This window comes from Engraulis encrasicolus, chromosome 19, assembly GCF_034702125.1.
Source record: "Engraulis encrasicolus isolate BLACKSEA-1 chromosome 19, IST_EnEncr_1.0, whole genome shotgun sequence".
Classification (NCBI taxonomy): Eukaryota; Metazoa; Chordata; class Actinopteri; order Clupeiformes; family Engraulidae; genus Engraulis; species Engraulis encrasicolus.
The window spans coordinates 38,342,545-38,363,876 of record NC_085875.1 but is presented as its reverse complement, the minus strand read 5'-3'; the positions used below and the strand labels follow the sequence as shown (position 1 = coordinate 38,363,876).

At 44.5% G+C, this 21,332-nt stretch overlaps 1 protein-coding gene across 1 annotated transcript; it reads right to left on the bottom strand.

The window, feature by feature from the left end:
• Positions 1 to 562: 562 nt before the first annotated feature.
• sav1 (salvador family WW domain containing protein 1) lies at positions 563 to 19,937 on the bottom strand. Its single transcript, XM_063184328.1, has 5 exons — positions 19,322 to 19,937; positions 18,041 to 18,673; positions 7,470 to 7,770; positions 6,481 to 6,636; positions 563 to 3,042 (listed from the first exon to the last, which is right to left on the bottom strand). The coding sequence occupies exons 1-5, from the start codon at positions 19,413 to 19,415 to the stop codon at positions 2,823 to 2,825; spliced, it is 1,404 nt and encodes a 467-aa protein (XP_063040398.1). The 5' UTR covers positions 19,416 to 19,937; the 3' UTR covers positions 563 to 2,822.
• Between the last annotated feature and the right edge of the window lie 1,395 nt (positions 19,938 to 21,332).

The window sequence follows — 21,332 nt, the reverse complement described above, 5'->3', positions numbered from 1 at the left end:
ATCTGTTTAGTTTCAAGTCATTGCCAGAGTAGTTCCCTACTGCGCAACGTGTGTGTCTCTCTCTCTCTCTCTCACACACACACACGTTCAGTAATTCAGATTAATGCCCACAGAAAGTGTACTTCATAAGTTTACAGGTCAATCACCTTTAACCTTCAGAAGAATAGCAGCCCATTGGTATGGGGAGTCAACTGAACTCTTAAATGGTCAGTTGTGTGTGTGTGTGTGTGTGTGTGTGTGTGTGTGTGTGTGTGTGTGTGTGTGTGTGTGTGTGTGTGTGTGTGTGTGTGTGTGTGTGTGTGTGTGTGTGTGTGACTCTACAAGATCTAGAGTAACTTACTCCTTGTTAAAGACATCCTTTCCCAACCTTAGCTGCTCTTAATAACTGATATTCCCAGAACATGGAGGCCATAATAGTTGTTGCACAAGACAGTTTGTCCCTTATGTAAGTGCACCATTTCAATATTCAGGGAGAATGTGGCCAAAGCCACTTAAAGGAGAGAAAAGGGGAAAAAAGGACTGCAGAACGACAAAAATGACCCTTGTAGTCAAAGCACATGAGTATATTAGATTGTAATATATTTTTAATGATACAGAGAGCACTGAATGACAAAAAAACCAACCATATAATGACCGGGTCTTCAGAATGAAGCAGAGCGCTCCAGCCAGGAGCCACTGTGACCACAAGGCATTCGGCAAGACTAAAAGTATGGGCTTCCAAAAGTTCACCATCTTTAAAATACATTAATATATAACATACCGTCTTTAAAATAAGACGTATATAACCCGAGCTGAACCCCCGGTCTATGTTAGGGGATCGCCGGGTGAGCACAGAGGATTGTCTCCAAAGAGCACAGACACATTGTAAAGAAGAGGAAAACAAAACAGTTGACATTTACATTGAGGATTATGACTGAAATACCATTATAAAAATACTTTTAAAGTATCAAACTTTTTTTGGAGGCAACATTTAACACACACATAAAATCATTATGCAAAAAGGAAAGCTGCCTATATCAGCTAAAAAAATATCAATTTGCCTCTGTCCCTCTCAAACACACACACGTGCGCTCACACACACACACACACGCACACGCACACGCACACACACACGCACACACACTTTTGTGTAGTGTAAATTGGAGTGAATCTTCAGATTATAGTAGCCACCATAATGCCTGTGACATCTGTAAACAATGAGAAAGTCTGGTTGCTCAGATTGAGTCCACTGACAGGAGCTCAGGAGTCTCATCATTTCAGTTCAGCTGGGTTTGGCCTGAGTGGCACAGGCACTAGTTTGTTTGGCATAAAGCAGTGGTTCCCGAACTGGGGACCTTCCTCACGGAGGCACTGCAGGGGGGTCAAGGAGAGAACGGGCTTTCATGTACTATAATCATTCCATAAATATTCACTTGAATTGTCACCAAATGCCACAGTACTACAGCGTCACTGTACTACACGCCACTGTACTGCAGCACTATGCGGTACCTTGACATGTGGATGCCATTTGCTCGACCATGTCATAGCCTCAAGTCAAGAGTTCTGTCAGCCCACGAGCCAACCACAACATTTCAAACCAAGCCGTATCCACCTTATTCCTAGGTCCCATCATACAATGCACAGAAAAGGGGTTGCACTTATGCTTTGTTTTGCCTTGTTGTGTTATCTGCCGCTGCAATTTCAATACAATTAATCCTCACATTGTAAACATGCGGGAGAGAGGACCATACTTGAAAAAGGCAGTTGTCTAATGTCTACGCTTACGGATTGGGATTACGATATGGAAAAAGTGGCCTCGGACACATAAATGCAGTTTGATTAGTTTTTTTTTTTTTTGATTTGATTGTTTTTTTTGTAGCTATGAACGGGTCAACTTGTTCCCGAGCTTCTTAGTGTAATTGAAAATAAAACCAGCACGTTTAAATAATGTGCTTCACACAAATGTCAACAAAGTTGCTGCTTAGGTAGCCCATTTGTTTACGTGGGTCTTCGGCTAAACCGTAAACTGCACCCCTTTTCTGTCGTCCCAGTAGCGACAGCAGGAATAAAGTGGATAGACACACGTATGATACATATTGAGGGAGGAGCTTAAAAACGGAGGTGGTGCAGTGGATTGGGCTGGGGGAGTGGCAATACAACACTTTCTAAGCAACGACATGAACTGGCCACAGCTGGACTTCCCTGGTCCAGGGAAAGCTTGGAGCTCCGTTACCAGAACCACCACCACCACCGCCGCTATCATAATCATCATCATCATCATTATCATCGCCATCATGCTACCTTCCATCCTTCTCCCACATGCCAGAACACAGAAAGTCCAAAAGTACATCTTACTTGGGGGAAACAAAATTGGTGAAACCTTAAATTCTTCAAACTAGGTAAGTGCACAGCACCGTTCTTTGCTGACTTGCCAAAATGACATCCACACAAGCCATTTGAGGCAACAGGCTGTCAATAAAATCTTTTAAAATGATGAGGAGGGTCCATTTTTCCGTCTTCAGCAAGTTGTTGAAGTTCCCTTTCTCTGCCATGGTTAGACACTTTTCACGTCCCTGTGCCATTGCATGTTAATAGGATACGAGTTAGGTGTCAGGAGCTGGTGCTGCCGTGTGTGTGTGTGTGTGTGTGTGTGTGTGTGTGTGTGTGTGTGTGTGTGTGTGTGTGTATATACGTCCCTCTGCCATCACATGTTAACAGGATATGAGTTGGGCGTCGGGGGCTGGTGCTGGTGATGCAGTGTGTGTGTGTGTGTGTGTGTGTGTGTGTGTGTGTGTGTGTGTGTGCGCGCGTGTGTGTGTGTGTATATACACGTCCCTGCACTATCACATGTTAACAGGATAGGAGTTGGGCGGAGGCGGCTGCTGGGCGTACCACTGCTGCCTCTGCTGGCGGGCCTCCACCTCGGCCAGCAGGGCCTGGCGGTAGGACTCGTAGGCCTTGACGATGCGCTCCAGCTCCTTCATGAAGAGCAGCTTCAGCATGCCCTGGTACGTGTCCAGGTCCACCAGCTGGAACAGCTCCCACTTCAGGATGTGGTCGTACCTGAACGGAACAGGAGGGAGGGGGAGGTCATGTTATAAAACAGAGAGAGAGACGTGCACGCACTCATACACGCATCATGTTATAAATCGCGCGAGTGCACACGCACTTCAGGATGTGGTCTTATCTGCAGGCACTGGTGCCACATGCAGTCAGGCACATGCACACGCACAAGGTGAACATGATGACATTAGAGGTGTGTATTAGCAGCACTGCATTGCATTTCTACAGAAATCAAGGGAAAATTTTCATCAGTCATGAGGCAGTACAAGCACCAGGGCTTGACACTGGCACTAGCCAACCAGCCAAATGCTGGTAAAACTTGGCTTTGGCTGGTAACAATATCAGTGTCACAAGCCAATTTGGCAGGTAAAGCTTATTCTATGGCATGTCATACGAGAATAGCCGATTCTGCACTTCTCCCCTTGTGTATCAATTGTTTGCATTTAAGTGTAAGAAAAGGCTCAGCTACTCANTTTTTATTTGTTTGATTTATTTCCATGTAGAAAGCTATGCACTCATCTTCTGAGGTTAGATATACAGTGTCATAATAAACAAACAAACAAACAAAAACGAATTTTTGGCTAGTAGAATAGCTAGAACCACTAGCCACAGTGGCCGGCAAGGAATAAGTTAGTGTCAAGCCCTGAAGCAGTCAGATACTGAACATGTTATTGGCAGCTGTGTGCATCAGTCCTGCAGTTTTCACTGCTTTGAAGTGCTTTAATTTACTTCAAAGTTCATTTGTTCCGGAAATGCCCAAAAAAGTAATTGAAATTATTGATTTGTCCTGCCCTTCATTACCGAATCGATTGTCAACGCCACTAGTGAACATACATACATGTCAGTAACGTGCGGTCAGCTTTATGGCTGGTGAGGCAGTGACTTATCAATATTTGCCAAATACCTATAAGTTTCATATGTCGCTTTCTGAACATAAGGTAGGCCTACATATTAAAACATACTGCATTTAGAGAAAATGCCATTAGAGATATCTCTCTCTCACTCACACACACACACACACACACACACACACACACACACACACACACACACACACACACACACACACACACACACACACACACACACACACACACACACACACACACACTTCAGTGGTCCAGACTCGGCGTTGGCGCAGGGGGCGTGGGTAAACAACGGTGGGACAGTGCCATTTAACAAGTTTGAGTCAAGTTCACCATATAACTGGCGGCAGAGTCACGTTTAGTTCTACCTAGGCTACCTACTGCACAGGCTGCGCTACTAGGCCTGCTAGGCCTACTCCTCCTCCCTACACCAATATGTCTGTTAGAAAGGTGGACACCACATTCAGATCAGACGCGATATGTGTCCAGGATTATACTGTATTTTTATAGGCCGTCAAGATACAAGGCCATTCTCAGTGTTTTCTGGTCTTTGAAAGAGGGGACGCTGATAACCCCAAGCCACACGAGCATTTTGGACAAAAATGCTCTTATGGTGAATTTTGAGGTCTGCTTATCAGCGTTCCTTTCACTCCACCACTCGAAAATAGGCCTACAGATCCGATGCTTGCGTTGTAATAGGCTACCGCTTACACAGCAACAATTCACATTATGCATTCAACAACAGAATATCACCCCACCGGGATGATCCTTCTGGTAGCCTGTGAAATAGATAATGAAGCCAGACGTGGCCGTGATCATGGACAGCTACCACCTCCGGTAGAAAAGACTAGAGTAGACAGAAAATAGGCACGACATGGTGCGTCATTTGAGGACACTCCTCCTGAGAACCGTCAACTATCCCACTCATCCACATCATACCACTGCGGACCCAAACTCAACCTAAACACTATAGGCTAAACAATAGACAATGACGCTGAAATATTCCACAGTCGTTCATCTCGAGGATGGACATTTCAAAGAATGTCAGACGAGCCGAACCCCAAAGCGTGTATTATACAGCGTTTGATTATTATCATTTTAAACTGCCTCGTTAGGATAGCAAGCAACGTTATCACTTGGGCATACTGGGACTGGCAAAGTGAACACACAGCTGCAAACCAAACCAAAATCCAGGAACCCACAACCCCTAGTTCGTTCTGTTGCCAACATCACTCGTGATGAATTATTCTTTGAGACATGTAGCCATTGCTATGTCATTCAAAACATTCTCACTAGTTGCAGGTTAAGATTACGCCTGAAATGCATATGTGAAACATAGCTACTGTAAAACCAATGCAACCGAACTATTTTTCAAACAACTCTTCCTTCATCTTGACAAAATCAAATAAAACTTAGACCCAAGTCAACGCCACGGCGGGCAAATGTAATAATCAAATTTCCTTACCTTGAAATGCTGTCTTGATTACAGGGCTTCTCGCAATAATATTCTCACGGTTTGACATATCCAACCCAGCTAGCAAACTGCTAACGTTGTTTTGCTTGTTGCCCCCCACTCCACATAGCCAGTCTTTTCGGTTGTACCACTCACTGTGAAATAATCAAATAATATTCTGTCCAATCTCCTGAAACAATTTCCTCAGCTCTGGTGTCGGTCGTCCATTCTTTATCACGTCTTGTTTCCCTTGGAAATCCAACTTTGAGAATGATCTTAGTTTCGTTATGAAATCCACTTCGATGGTAGCAGTCAACGTGAACAAGCTAGCCAACACTAATGACTGAACTTCATATAGTGGCGCTATGACGTCACTGACAAAGCTAGACCAATCTAAACTCTCTCTGGCTAGACTCAACGGCAGAATGAGGGTGAGGCCAATGTGTTGCTCGCCGCACTACTCTATTTTTCAATGGGGTTATGCCAGAGTAAAGAAATGATAATCACACGTAGAAAATAGTGAAAACAAATATCAGGAAAATGTGGGCACACCATACATATTTCTGTTAAGTGTATAAAAACGTTTAATACAATATTACGAATTGCATACACAGAACGAGCAAAATGGCGCATGCGCTGAAGCTTGTTACTGAGGGATTGCGCAATCTGCGGTGAGGCCAACTCGGGAGTTGCCCCAAATTCAGTGTATTCGGAGCAGGAGGTGGGAAAATAGTGCGGTTTTGGCCACAAAAATGATTGAAAATGATTGAAACTGTTTAAATACTGCACAAATGGTAGTTATGGTAAATATGCTCGAAAACAGTAGTTATTATTGTTACTATTATTCACATTTACTGCATCTCATCATTCTCATGAAGTCTAGAAGAGACAGGTGAGGCACAGCCTCCCCTGCCGTATTGGAGTGCACGTGCCTGATACATGTACATAACAGGTATGATATATGATACCTATTCATGAATAAGCATCAATGAAATAAATGTGTGAGTGAGATGGTGTGAGCTAGTGGAGAAGGTGAGAGAGAGAGCGAGAGAGAGTGAGAGAGAGAGCGAGCGAGCGAGGACGCAAACAAAAAAAAAGAGAAAGAGAAAGGGTACTGACTTGAGCGGTGCTCTGGCGTAGACCTGCAGCCAGTCGGGGATCTCGGCCGTGTGGTAGGGGTTGGCCGGCACCAGCACCGGCTGCACACGCTCAGACACACGCGGCTGGTACGTCACCGGAGGGGGCAGGGGAGGGGGCTGGTCATACCGAGGGACACTGTGGGGGGGAGAGAGAGAGAGAGAGAGAGAGAGAGAGAGAGAGAGAGAGAGAGAGAGAGAGAGAGAGAGAGAGAGAGAGAGAGAGAGAGAGAGAGAGAATGTAAAACATTAGAAAATTACATAGGTACAAAGTGGCCTGGCCAGTATGACAACTTAAAAGGAATTTGCCTTAGTTAGTTTCAATGTTCATGCAGCTGTGTGAGGACACGGTTGTACTTTCAACTCATCCCTTTCCTGTGAGCCCTTTCAACATAGTGATGAACAGAGCATGGAGGATCTCTTACTTTTCTATGTAACACTCAAAAAATGGCCTATTGAATGTACAGTAGTGTCACCCCGAGTGTGCAGCCTGGTGTTGTTACGTGTAGAGTCTCTGGACACAATATAAATACAACAATGCGTCGCCGTTGTTGCTCTAATCGCTTTTGGTGTGTTTGTGCCATTACACAGTGTACGGCCCAAGCAGCACCACATTTTGTTATATTTCTATTGTATATTATGTTTTAATACTTTATAATATATGTTTATATGGCTTTGTATGGAGCTGGCGACTGAAGACACAAAAGCAGTTTGGGCGATAAGAGGCGATATGAGCGACAGCTTGTACTGTAGCTGAACGGCGATTATTATGGCAATGAGCTGTGATACGTTTCGGCAACAGCCGACACAGCCAATTTGAATGAGGGAATGATTGCATTCTGCTTTTATCGCTCATGTCGCTCTTCCGATGAAAACAGTCCAGTAACTCTTTTTAGCTTTTGCCACTTCTGGTGTGTTCGCACAGTAAGCCAAAAAACGCAGTCTTACAATTGCATGCACCAGTAGGCTCACCTGGGCGCGCAGGGGTGCCGGTACTGGGCGCGCTTGTTCACGTGGTCCACGTAGTAGACCCCGAACTCGGCCGACTCCACCTTCTCCCAGCCAGGCGGCAGGCCCTCGCGCTCCAGCGGGTGGCTCCAGTGCGTGGTGTTGGTGTTGTGGTCGATGTAGTAGCGCCGCCCGCGGATGGTCCAGTCCACTGACCAGCCGGTTGGCAGGGGCACCTCCTCTCCACCACCACCACCACCGCCGCCGCTGCCCAGGCTCGGGCTGGACAGGTTGCCCAGGGACTTGGCCTGCATGCGCCCGATGCCTGTGGATGCATGGACACATGGATGGATGTATGAGACTGGCTATCAGGAGATTACGTTGTTTTTTAAGATTACTGTAGCATTACTTTATTATTTAATACTTTATTACTTTATTTATAACACAACATAACATAACATAATAATGAATGGATTGAGAGGTGATCAGATAAGATTTAACACAATAATAATGGATGGATAGCTGGATGGCTGGAAGGCTGGATGGATGGATGGATGGATGGATGGAGAAATGGAGAAAGAGGATAGAGTTCAAGGAGAGGATGAGACCGGCTGAACCAACGTAATTGTGAAATGTGTCAAAATTCCACTACAAGTCTAGGGCCAGATTAAACCATGTGGTGGGCCGCATGCGTTCCCCAGGCCCCATGTCTGAGAACCATGCATTAGAGCAGTGATTCTCAACTGGTGGGTCGGGACCCAAAAGTGGGTCGCGGAGGGTTCCTGCGTGGGTCGCGGAGCTGTGATGCAATGCACTAAAAATGACTATGATGTTGAAGACATGAGTGAAACATGGTTAATAGGCCTTTTCCTCTCCACTACTTCATAAGACGCATTGTATATCAGCATACAATGCAAATAATAATGCATATTATGAAATGCATGATAATATTTTTTATTATTATTGGAAAAATCTGACGGTGCGACACGCAGTTTGGGTCACAACGTATTGACCACGGCAAATTGTGGGTCACAAAACTCTTCTACTGAACTGAGCGTCACATTTCTTCCATTACACAAACAATATGCCAGCAGTTTAATGCGTGCAGTCAGTGTCCATAGTACAGGCACTGCATTTTTGACCGTTATTAGGGAAGCATCCGGGCACTTTCAGTGCACTGAATTTATTTATTTTTTCCAAAGTGTGCGACCTACACACAGACATAGTGCTGGAGTGCAGCAGTGCGCTGATTGAGACCCGCTGTAAATATTGGGTCTCAACGAGAAGCTTTGCTTGCACTTCCTGTACTTGAACAGCTTGTTATTTTTTCCATCCTTCCAAAACATGTTATGCAATGTTTGACAAAAAAATGCACTTTTGTGCTTGAAAGAGATAACTGTATAAAAAAACATACATCACAATCAGGCGTTCCGTTTTTGTTCTTAGCAACACAACTCTTTCATTTATCAATAACAACTTTGCACATGTCGAACAACTGTACTGTCTTGTACTTTAATAATAATACTTAAAAACAGGCATGATGACACCTTAGCTCTGTTAACTCTTGAAAACAAACAAAGGAAGAATCGATAGATGTAGACAGATTAGCAGGAGATAAAGAGAAACAAGTCCGACAGGCGGACAACAGATGCGTCCGTCTATGCCCGTTCTGAACCTTTTTTGCCCAAACGCCCCCTTGGCCTCCTCATAACCTGTCAAGGCAATTTATCAATAAGCCTACCATGTACTGTATAAGCCTGGATTTGAAAAAGTACCATAGGATTTCAACAGTGTTGGGCAATTTACTGAAAAACTGTAATGCATTGCTGATTACATGTTACTGTCTTTTCAAAATAATCCCTTACACTACATTTAGCAATGTGGGGACCTAAGGCGAATTTAGCTTAGGGGGGCCATCGGTCCATCCCATATCACATTTTTTTTAACATAAAATCTCTATTTTTGTTAGGCTATTTTTTTTTTTTTAAATCACTTTTTTTTTTTTTTTTTTTTAATTACAAACATAAAAAACAGGCAAACATTACAACCCTTTCTGGACAGATTTCAATGAATAGGCTATTTGCAATTTTGCATAGGCCTACATTAAATAAACTAAAATGTGAAATTCTCTTTTCACTTTAATATGAGAGCAGTGATGTCCCCCCCTCACTGAAGTGTTATTTCATGTGTGAGCATGATGCTGTCGCCTATTTGAAGTGACGTTGGTGTTGGATTTCATGGAATACTTTTAAATGCCGCTTTGGGAAGAAAACAGAGTAGGCGACAGGTGAACTGTATTTCTGTCAAAACAGTGGTTTGCAGGCGTTTGCGTTTTCACGTGGATATTGTCTTCGTGGACCGTGACAGACAAAGCGTAAGTTCCATAAACTAATCAATGAGACATTGGCTACGTGTACATGATGTTTTTAAGTCCGATTTAATAAATGCGATTTAAATAGATCGGATTAAGAGTTATTTTGCGATGTGTATACATGGCACTTTCACTTAAATGCGATTAAACGTCTGGGGAAAATAAAGCATTGCGATTGGACTGAGGACGCACGTGCTGAGCGAGCCAAATAAGGCACGGGGGCGTGGTTCAATGCCACCGAGATGCAGGTCATCTTCCCCACGAAAATCGTTGCCTCAGGCGGACTGAAATCACAACATTTCCCCCTTTCTCCCTGGATCATTTACAATGCTACATGCTACCCTGTTAGCATAGAAAAACGAGTGGTCAAATGGTAATGTGGAGTAACTTTGTTGTGCTTCATTACTTCGTGGGGCACTTTTACATCAATATATGGAAGCCACAACATGTATAGTCGCTTAGGGACTTTAAATTAAGCAAAACTTTCATGTGAAAATCAACAGGAAGTGCCGCCATGTTTTTCTCACAGGCAAAGAGCACGGTTGGTTTGCACGCATGAGCTCCAGGCCAAAACTGAGCGACTGCCACCTTGTGGACACAAGAGGGAATCACAGGAGGGAATCACAATTCAGAAACGCATCACGGGAGGGAAACACATCACGGGAGGGCGGACGGACGGACGGAGGGACGGACGGACGGACGGACGGACGGACACCAAAGCCTCTTATAGAGATGCGTGGGACGCATCTAAAAAGGACATACTGAAAGAATGCTTAAAGGGAAGTCATGCAAAGGATAGACGGAAAAAAATAAAGAGAGAAGGGGGTGCTAACTGCTCACAGAGAAAGAGCAGAGGGGAAGAAAGACGAGATGCTCTGAAATTTTTGAACGAGCTCAGTGTGTGTGTGTGTGTGTGTGTGTGTGTGTGTGTGTGTGTGTGTGTGTGTGTGTGTGTGTGTGTGTGTGTGTGTGTGTGTGTGTGTGAGTGAGAGAGAGATGGTTCTGCAGTCCTTCGAGTGTAGTCTGTTCCTCAGAGACTGCTACAGTTCCTCAACTGAGGAATGTTCTCATCCCACACACACACACACACACACACACACACACACACACACACACACACACACACACACACACACACACACACACACACACACACACACACACACACACACACACACACACACACACACACACACATACAAGAAGACACAAACAAGTCATAACCAAAGGCATTCCTGCACAGGGCAAGGCTGTACTCTCAGGTCTGTGGCCTCCACAGCTTGGGATTCTACCCTATGTTTGAGAGAGAGAGACTGTGATTGTGTGTGTGTGTGTGTGTGTGTGTGCGTGCGTGCGTGCGTGCATGCATGTAAGCGTGTCGGCTTCATTCCCGAGGTCAGAAGAAAAATATTCTCCTCCAAGCCCCAGCCAGTCATGAGGCCACTGACTGCTCTGATGTCACAAGTCCCTCCCTCTCTCACATATGAACTATCTATTACAAAAGGCTTAAGGTAAATCTTTACATAGGGTCCAGCTTGATATATTACCTCCTGTCCTCTCCTTTTGCATGCGGCCTTGTGCTTAGCTGACGAACCGCCTCCGTGGAGAAAACAATTGCGTTTCACCAGTGTCAGCCCAGGCACCAACACTTTTGGGGGACTTTTCCCCATTCAATCCCGATGGCAAATGAGAAAATGACCTTAACATTGTGCTTTTGCAAGATATTGAATAAAACATCTATTGTCAGTGCCATCTTGCCTCACATCACAAGGCTACAATCAAAAGGGCAGGATGTGAGGTTAGATACTGAGTTGGACCCTATGTCTACTATCCACCATATGATCCACAGGTACAAGGGCAGTCCCATTTCTGTTTTGCTAGCGGTTGCTAGCCACATGCGAAAGGAGAGGACAGGAGGTAATATATCAAGCTGGACCCTATGTATAGATACTTTGTTGATCCCAAATGAAATTAAGCAGAAGACTTTTATATTCCATATTGATGCTGACTAACCAAGTTGACGCCACCAAATACTTCTTCTCAATTCTGTTTTACTACAACTACTGAAAGTTACACACACACACACACACACACACACACACACACACACACACACACACACACACACGGCATAACAAATCCTGCAATGAGGTCAGATATGCACTTTAATCACACCTCACAGGAGAACACACAGCACACAGTATGTAAACATCGCTGAAGCCAGTCTGACCACAGAACTAAAAATATACCTTCAAATGCATTCTTCCAGTAGCACACACACGCACGCCACACACACACACACACGCACACAGTGGGGGGAGGGACAGCAGGTGAGCGGACTGGCAGTAGGACAGTTGAGAAATTCTACATGCCAGCGACAGGCTATCTGCTATGTGCCAGCAACACGGTGCCAACTTGGCATGAAGGAAAACGCATGAGAGACACACACACCATTTTGAGGAATGCTACACATATTTAACCACTCCTGTGGAGAAATAGCAAAGTATTGAAAAATTCAAAAAGAGGGCCTGCGCCTTTCAATGTGGCTTTAGTTATGTGGTGGTGCGTTGGCTTGAAATATTGAGTAATGCAAAGTCAGAGAGTCTGGAGCTCGCACTCAAAAAAGACTTGAAAAGAGATGCCCAAATAAAGTGGGTTTTTAATGATCTCACAATATGCCGTGCAGTATTTACAAAGGTGCAAANNNTTTTTTGAGTGCGAGCTCCAGACTCTCTGACTTTGCACCACTCCTGTGGAGAAATAGATGTACAATGTAATAAAATATCTAACCACTTAATTACCCATCTATGTGTATGTGTGCTCAGCTTGCCTTAGCCCAAAAGTCTGACACTTTTCTTGCAACACACAGTGAACCATCACAGTAACTGCATGCACACACAAGGCATAGTTTGATGCTGCATTTAGTTTACCTTACTGAAGCCAAAATACTTGAGGTTGTCTTTGACAAAGAACAACAAAATAAAACTGTAAAATGTAATTGGACAGTACAACAGCAATCTCTCTCTCCTCCACGCTGGTTACTTGTAAGCCATGCTTGTGTCTTCCTTTCCTATATTAAGGTTTGCATGTGGATGCAAATAGCATGCATGGAGACCCATCCTCAGGGGAGGCAACCAGTGTATGTGACCCTCCCCCAGAGACTGTTCAAGAAGAACAACAAGCTCTAGTGGACTTGTGATAACAACAACCCACACCACCACCGCAGCGCATCACTCGCTGCAGTCTTGGTCTGAACTTGGGAAGCCAAACACAGAACGGAGAGGGAGAGCAAGACATATTATTAGCCAAAACAAAAGCTTGTAGTTTGTTACAGATCCATCATGTCGGCAGCAGATGTAAAACTAGCTTTCCATGAAGGTTTAGATAGTGTTTTAAATGTAATAACAACCTCCCCTATGAGAAAATGACACAAATCTCACTAGTGATCTAGTGATTTTCAAAGTGGGGGGCGCGGCAGACTGGCAGGAACAATATAGCAAAATAAAATGAATAACTTCCTAAATAGAATAACTTTAATAAACCAAAATTAAGCTAAACTATCCCAGTGGAATCAATTTATTTTTTTACAATGTTTATGTGTTATGCTTTCTGTAGTATTTAAATGGATTTAGGAATGCACCAACTTCATGGAGTTGTGAAACCGGGTGCAAAGAAAAAAAATGGGTGTCTCGGCCCATGTTAGGGGGGCCTTGGCTGGAATCTACCGGTATATGGGGGGCCTTGTCATGGCAAAGTTTGGGAACCCCTAGTGTGGCAATAGCCAGGCCAACCACCACCACCATCCACTACCACTTCTAAGGTAAAGCTCTTTGGTCCAACTACACAGTGGTTTCAATATGCTACACGAGTAAAATTGAACTAATTTGACAAGTGTCTCATTTTGGGAGGACAGAGATAGCAGAGCATACAACAGGAGCTCTAAGACTTTCCGTCATATGGGCTACAATATGGACCCCAGCAGCCTTTTTCGAGGAAGTAGCAACTAAGGCAAACTTGGCTGTCACTTTTGACATCTTAAAGATGACCAATAAGGATCTGATTTTCTACACTGGTACGGTCCTACATGTTGTCCTAAATAACACCTGCACCTGTATTTACAGTATATCACGAAAGTGAATACACCCCTCACAGTTTTGCAGATTTTTGAGTATATCTTTTCATAGGAAAGCATTACAGAAATTTCACTTTGACACAATGATTAGTGACCTTTTAACAACATATTTAACCGCTTAAATTTCTTTTTCACTCCGAAAAAAACAAAATACAGCCATTAATGTTTGAACATGTACTCACAAAAGTGAGTACACCCCAGATTAAAATCCGGTAGAGAAGGGGCTATGTTGGCTCGAATCATCTCGAAATGAAAAGGGATGACAAGGGAGGTCATCAGTGTGCGTTTCAACCGTTCTTTGCATTGAACTTTTAAATTTTGAGTCTGCATCTGGATTAAATAGATTGGTGTGAGATTTGAATGCAATCCTATGGAGAATATCATGATCTGCTTCAGTAGTCACAGTGCATGTTGACATGCATGTTTCTTTTAGGTGTATTTCAGATTGCCAATGTTGACAGCATTCATGCATCCCCAAACCATGTCAGTCCCACTACCATGCTTGGCTTATGAGAGGATACACCTTTTTTGTAAAACTCACTTGTTTACCACCACACATGCTTGACACCATCTAAAGCAAATTTGTTTATCTTGTTCTCTTCAGATCACACGACATGGTTCCAGTGATCCATATCCTTGGTCTGTTCATCTCTCTTGAGACCAAGATGAAAAGATATACTCAAAAATCTGCAAAACTGTGAGGGGTGTATTCACTTTCGTGATATAACTTACTTAAGCTTACTTACGGTAGGAAATGAAATAAAATGACATTCCTATGTCCACCAGTTTCAGGGGCAGAAAAACTGAACAAGGAAAGTAAAAGTCTTATGTGCTGCTAAGAAAGGGGATTTCACTAACTAGTTGTAATGGGTTGTGGTTATTAGGATTGGCCATTTCACTGAATTGGCTGCAGCAAATACTGTATGTGGCAGGGATTTTCCTTTCTGAATCCAGGATGTCTGTTCGCCCAGTTTGATGTTGTTCTTCTACCTCAAAACACACACACACACACGCTAACATGTGCACACACACCTGTCAGTTGCACAAAAACACAGGACCAGGATGTTTTTCTTCCACAAACACGGACCCATCATGGCATAACCTGGGGCATATGTGTTCAAGGACAATCCACCCATCACCAGCCATGACAAATTCAGGCCACACACACACACACCGAAAAAGTGCAGAGCTGTCAAAAAGCAAGCAGAACAAGTCCAGAAAGTAATAAAAACCCTCCCTTAAGTCAAACTTAGGGTAGTGGTAAATCATCTAATAAAAGTCTGGAGTCCTCATTTTTCTCAGCTGAATGACACATGTGGTCTATCTCTTAGCAGGGTTACCACTTCCTGTAGGTTTACTCAGCCAGTTCTCTTACTCAGCTATGGAATACCCCCATAGGAATAATGGGTAGCATGATCTCCTTATGTTCACAAACAGACACGATACGTGTTAAAGAATGAGTGTAAATACACTCCCTGCAGTTCAGTGACAGCACATGCATGATAAGACTTACTGGAAATGGAAACCGACATGAAAATAGTCACAACCCTTATAAGAGGATCAATTGGTACGACAACGTTCTGCTTTTGTTAACTAGAATGTGTATCCTGCCTCCTTGAACACATAGCTTGAGGCAATGTGTGTGTGTGTGTGTGTATGTGTGTGGTCATGTGAGGCTTTAGAATGAATGAACAAACACACACACACAGAGTGAGTTTCTGTTTAAGGTTGTGTGTGTGTGTGTGTGTCAGTAGTAGCTTGTGTGAGAATGACACGGCCCATGTGGGAAGAGGGGCTGACATTCCAGAGCTGTTCAGACACTCTGTCGTCATCAAACTCAACCAATCAGTATCTCTGTCTTAGAGTGTGTGTGCGTGTGTGTGTGCGTGTGTGTGCGTTTGGGGCTGATGGCAATTAAGGATGTATTTCAGAATTTCAGAATTCAGGGCATTTCAGAATCAAAAACGGTCATTGCCCTTCTAATTACTGCAAAATGTCACAGCTGCATGATCATTACTCTGGCTGTGTGTGTGTGTTTGTGAGTGTGTGTCTTTCTGCAAAGTGCAGCATGTGTATTATAAATAGCACCAAAAATGAATCGAACTGGGTGGGGAGCAAGACCAGAGTAACCCTGCCCATACACTCCTAGTAATTGACACAGTCCATACAAAACACGCACACACACACGCAGACATGCACACAAGCAAACACGCACACACACACTGCCCCTCGTATACACATTGCATAATCCAAAGGAAGGAATTTGCAGAATTAGAAGTGGATATTTTTAGTGTGTGGAGTCGGAGCCCTGTCTGGGGCTGTGTCAGTATTTTCCGTCAGATAAAGCCGCTGCTATTGTGATGCTGCCGCCTGGAGTGGGCACCACGCTTCCTCTTCAAGTGGGACACGCACGGCTGGGTGTGCCTATCTTCAGCACCCCCCATCCACCCACCCACCCACTCACCAATACCAATACCAATACCAATACCCACACCCACACACTTTGAGGCAGCAGCATTCCTACAACATGGACCCTTCAACTATTCAAACAATTCACAGACTTGAGCAGAAGACCAGGTCAATGTGTATTCCGCCCCTGGCAAAATCCGGAAAATCAAAGAGGGTCACCTGTGTGCATGTGAATTGACATGGACTGGAGCATTCAGCTGACTCGGGATGGTATTTAATTAACTTTTTAATCCTACTTCATGCCCCTTTTAAGTCACAGTCATCCCTGGGGTTCTCAGCGGCTTGACTACATCTGTAAACCCCTGTCCAGTGCCATGATGGTGGATGAGGAACCCCCTCCTCGCCAGGCTGCCTGCCTCTGATGAAGCCTCAGCAGAGGAAACACAATCATCTCCCGTAGTAAAGAGAGATACCCTCCGCGCTCCTGCACTTAACAATCTGGTGAGTCACGGGAAAGGACTGGTAAATGTAGGGAAAGAAAGGAATCAACGGAGCATCTTCAAATGTGGAAATTAACTTGTTTTATTAGGCCAGCGCCAAGACTAACGTTTCGACGCTATTGACTCTGAAGAAGACGTGAGAACGTGGAAACGTTAGTCTTGGCGCTTGCCTAATAAAACAAGTTAATTTCCACATCTGAAGATGCTCCGGTGATTCCTTTCTTTCCCTACAATTTAATCTCTTTCAGAATTAAACATGTCTATCGTACTCTAACTTATGGAAAGGTAACAGAGCATGAGGGTGGACTGGACAAAACTAAGGAGTAGTAAATAGTGGTTGTCACAAACAAGAAAGACAAAACACACAATAGCCTTATTCGAGATACGGCAAAGACTACATGCGCATGTTGACAGCAATGTATTCTGGCTGAAAATGCTGCATGATGGTTAGATTACCTGTCAAATTTAACAAATTTCAGTCATGTTGCACCGACGATGTGACATGTCACATGGTGCCAAACTATCGCAGGATGAATGCGACTGCAGACGGACCTTGCAACTCCTGCAGTTGCTTATCCGCGTTGATGCTCGTCTGCAAGGGTCTGCATATTGCCTCCGAGGACACGCGCCCATGAACTGGTTGGCCCACAACTCACTCATGTGTGTAATATAGGCAGCGCCTTGTCTCACACCCCTACACAAATTTGCACTGCTCCCCCCTTCAGCTCTTCCTCCCCACCTGTCCCCCCACACCTCACGCATGATCAGTTAGTAGATCAAACTGGTACGAGCTCATCGCCTCGTGCATATTTGTGGCTGACTTTAAATGTGCTGTATTTAATGCACCCACATCGTGAAAAGAAGTTCTCGCTCACATGCTTTGTCAACATCAACCGTTGGCATCAAAGTCGTATGTGCCTTATTTCAGACACCGGCAGAGGAGGATGATAATGACAAGTAATGTTTGGAGTCATTGCCAATTGACATACCCGTTTCCCATGCAGATAATATTCGGTGGTGTTGCACCATAGAATGAAAATCTAGCAGCCACACAGACATACATGTCAATGGGGATATACGCATAACACTTGCACTGACCAGACTTTTTCTGGCCAGTTACAGCACCACACAATGCTACTTGGCCTGAGGAAAATGCTACATAAGGCCCCCAGGAATCACTCACCTGCAGGCGGTCTGGTCTGAGCCGGGGGCGGAGTGTGTGGGGGCATCCTGGAGAAGGCGTGTTCGCTGGCGTGGTGCTCATAGTAGCGATAGTCGTCATGGAAGCGCTCCTGGGGAGGCAGCTGTGCTGGCGGTGGTGGGGGTGGCTGGGGCTGGGGAGGCGGCAGCGGCGGAGGCTGCTGCTGACGACGAATGCCCTGAGGGGGGCCCCTGCGGCCCTCGTAGTAGCCAGGGGCCACAGCAGACGGCGGAGGGCCGTCCGAGTAGTAGAACCGCGCCCCCGACACATCTCCACCACCGTTCTCGGCCTCTACGGGCGGCCCCAGCCCCGGCGTGGTCAGGAATGACTGCTGGGAGCCACAGTAGTCCAGCGCCAGCTCGTTTGGGCCCCGCAAGCCATACGGCGGGGCCGACAGCCGCTGGCTGGCCCTGAGCGCTGCCTCCTGGGCAGAGCGAGGGGGCTGAGGCCGCATGAAGCTCTTAGCGGCGCCGGGGCCATCAGCAGTAGCCCGGGGAGGGCCGGGGTCGGAAGGCCCCACGGACTGGTAACTGGTGGCAGGCATGGGCTCCGGGAGGGGAACCTCGGCCCGCCGTGGGATGGTCGGCCCATGCCGGATGAATGGTGGCATCAGGTCTGTGGGGAGGAGGAGAGGAGAGAACAGGAGAACCCTGAGTGCTGCTGCTGCAGTTATTGTTGTTCTTGTTGTTTTGGTTGTCAGTTTGTTTACGACAGTGGTTCGCAAACTGTTTCCATCATTCCCCTCCTAAGAGGGTCTGGATGCAATAAGATATTGCCATATGCCATGGCCCAACGGTAGCAAGCTGATCACATTAGTCTTTGCTTACCTAATCAAGTCTTGAGTCTTGATGATGGGAAATAGTTCAGAAACAGACTATGTTTCAAATACATATGCACAATAAAGAAGCAGCCCAAATCACTGTCATAATCACGGTCAAAATCATATTGCCTACAACTGACATCATTTTCTAAAATCATACCAAAACTAAAGACTATATTCGTACCACCATCCTAGGGTTCAGGCTACACTGCTTGCAGTCGAATCTCTGTTGCACTATTCTGCCTATGAAAATTCTGGGCTCAGTCTAGTGTTAACTGCTCTGTTGTTTGCGGATGCATGGCTTTACGTACACATTCAATGACAGATTACTTATCGCGCATTGGGACTTTACAGTGTGTAGTTCTATGGCGAACACCCAGCAAAAGCATCCCAACATGTCTGTAACTTCTGACGTTATTGACTTGTTATATAAATGAGCTTACTTCTTAGAAGTGGCGAGGTCTCCTTCTTCACATATTTTCCGTGGACTTCGGCTGGTTTGGAGGCTTCGTTTTTACTTTTCTTTCTTGAAAGCATAACTCAAAAGCAGGCGGCGGCATCAATGCAGCAGTAAATTTGTGAGTACTCCATTCCGAAAATAGTCTAAGCATTGACATTCGGAGCGCTGAAATGACTGACTTTTAGCCCGGACGTCATTTCATTGTAGAGCTAAAAAAATATATGGTTAACAGTAGATACATATGATATACGTGAAACACTTCATGACCGACAAAACAAAATTAGAACTAATTCAGCCAGCCAGTCAAGTTAACTTGACTAGGTAGATAGCTAATTACTTAGCAATGTTGTTTGCTAGCTATCTAACTTTTCAGCTAGCAAACTTGCGGAGTTTGGTATGCCCATCAAAAATATGCGGTGATGTACTACTGTATGAACTCCAACACCAAAAAACATACCCAGAAAAAATAGTCTTTCCCCTTAAAAGAGGTGTAAACTCCGTTCAGGCTGGACTGTCCTTGCCCTAACGCCTGGATCCAAGTAGCTATTATTCTTTTCCGCTGCTGGTGCCTGTTGGGTAGCCTACTCCCAAAGGCCCCATGTCCCTGCCCCCTTTCGTTCCCACTTCATTTGATTCCTATAGGCAAAGGTTTCTATGCGTTTCTATGCGTCTATGCCAATGATACAGTACCTCCTTGGTCTATGCGTTTCTATGTGTCACTTTTTTATGTCTAACTTCAATGAAATGTGGTAGTAATAGCTCATGCATACAGAATCATAAAATAAATTTGCTACTTTTTTAGAACTTAAAAAGTATAAATATAGCCTAATGTATTTCACACACAAACTGAACGTAAAACACTGCTGCTAAACCACAGGCAAGGCTATTGTGACAACCAACCCCAACTGACTAAACCAGAGACGATCTTAAAGGGACACTGTGCAGGAAATGGTCAAAAAAGGTACTGCAACTATGCTGCTCATTGAAACTGGGCTGCCTATTGCCAAATTTCATCTTAACATGAAAGTTTACTGAGTAATAAACACATATTTTCTAGTATGGTCCAAGTAGAGTCATTTTTGCAGCTAAAAATGGCTATTTTTGGAATTTCAAAATGGCGGACCATGGAGAAGATCCCCCTTTTCATGTAGGGCCTATGAAAAGTGCAATTTTTCCAGTCATAATGAATACTTAGAATTTGATGGTGGTGGTAAGTATTCATGAAAAAGGTAACATTAGTGAATGGGTAGCATGAATTCTGGAAATGAACAACTAAAAATCTCACACAGTGTCCCTTTAAGGTTGAAGTATGACGTGTGTAACATATGACATAACCTTTGACAACCAACCCCTTTCTCCACTATTTATGGATGCAATGCATAGCCTATAATATTGGACATAAACTATGATGGCACACACACATGTTTAACGTATTATCAATCATTATAGGCAATGTGAATACACAGGCTTCAATTATTTAAAGTTATTTAAAACACTTTAAAAGCACATAACATAAACCACCATAAAAATATCCAAAAGAAATTGGCAAAAGAAAACAGATATGTAGAGGGGATCTACACACACATACACACACACAGGCACACACACACACACACACACACACACACACACACACACACACACACACACACACACACACACACACACACACACACACACACACACACACACTAGTTGATTTGCAAAGAAGTTAGGTACTAGGCAACAGGATTCCCAAGCTTAACCATGACAAGGCCCCCCATATACCAGTAGATTCCAGCCAAGGCCCCTCTTACATGGGTCGGGCCACACATGTATAAAAAAGGGCTTGACACTGGCACCAGCAAACCGGCCAAATGCTGGTAAAACTTGGCTGTGGCTAGTAATCAGTTTAGTGTCACTAGCCAATTTGGCTGGCATCTTATTCTTTGGTATGACATACGCATCATAGCCTATATTCTATTGTTTGCCCCTTCTGTAGGCTATCAATTGTT

Bases quoted from the DNA above. Each gene is read 5' to 3' on its own strand.
- sav1 (XM_063184328.1), bottom strand. From the start codon at position 19,415: ATGCTTTCAAGAAAGAAAAGTAAAAACGAAGCCTCCAAACCAGCCGAA. The intron at 18,674-19,321 runs GTAAGCTCATTT...TCCTCCCCACAG, and splicing joins GACCTCGCCACTTCTAAGAA to ACCTGATGCCACCATTCATC. The intron at 7,771-18,040 runs GTGAGTGATTCC...ATGCATCCACAG, and splicing joins TCAGACCAGACCGCCTGCAG to GCATCGGGCGCATGCAGGCC.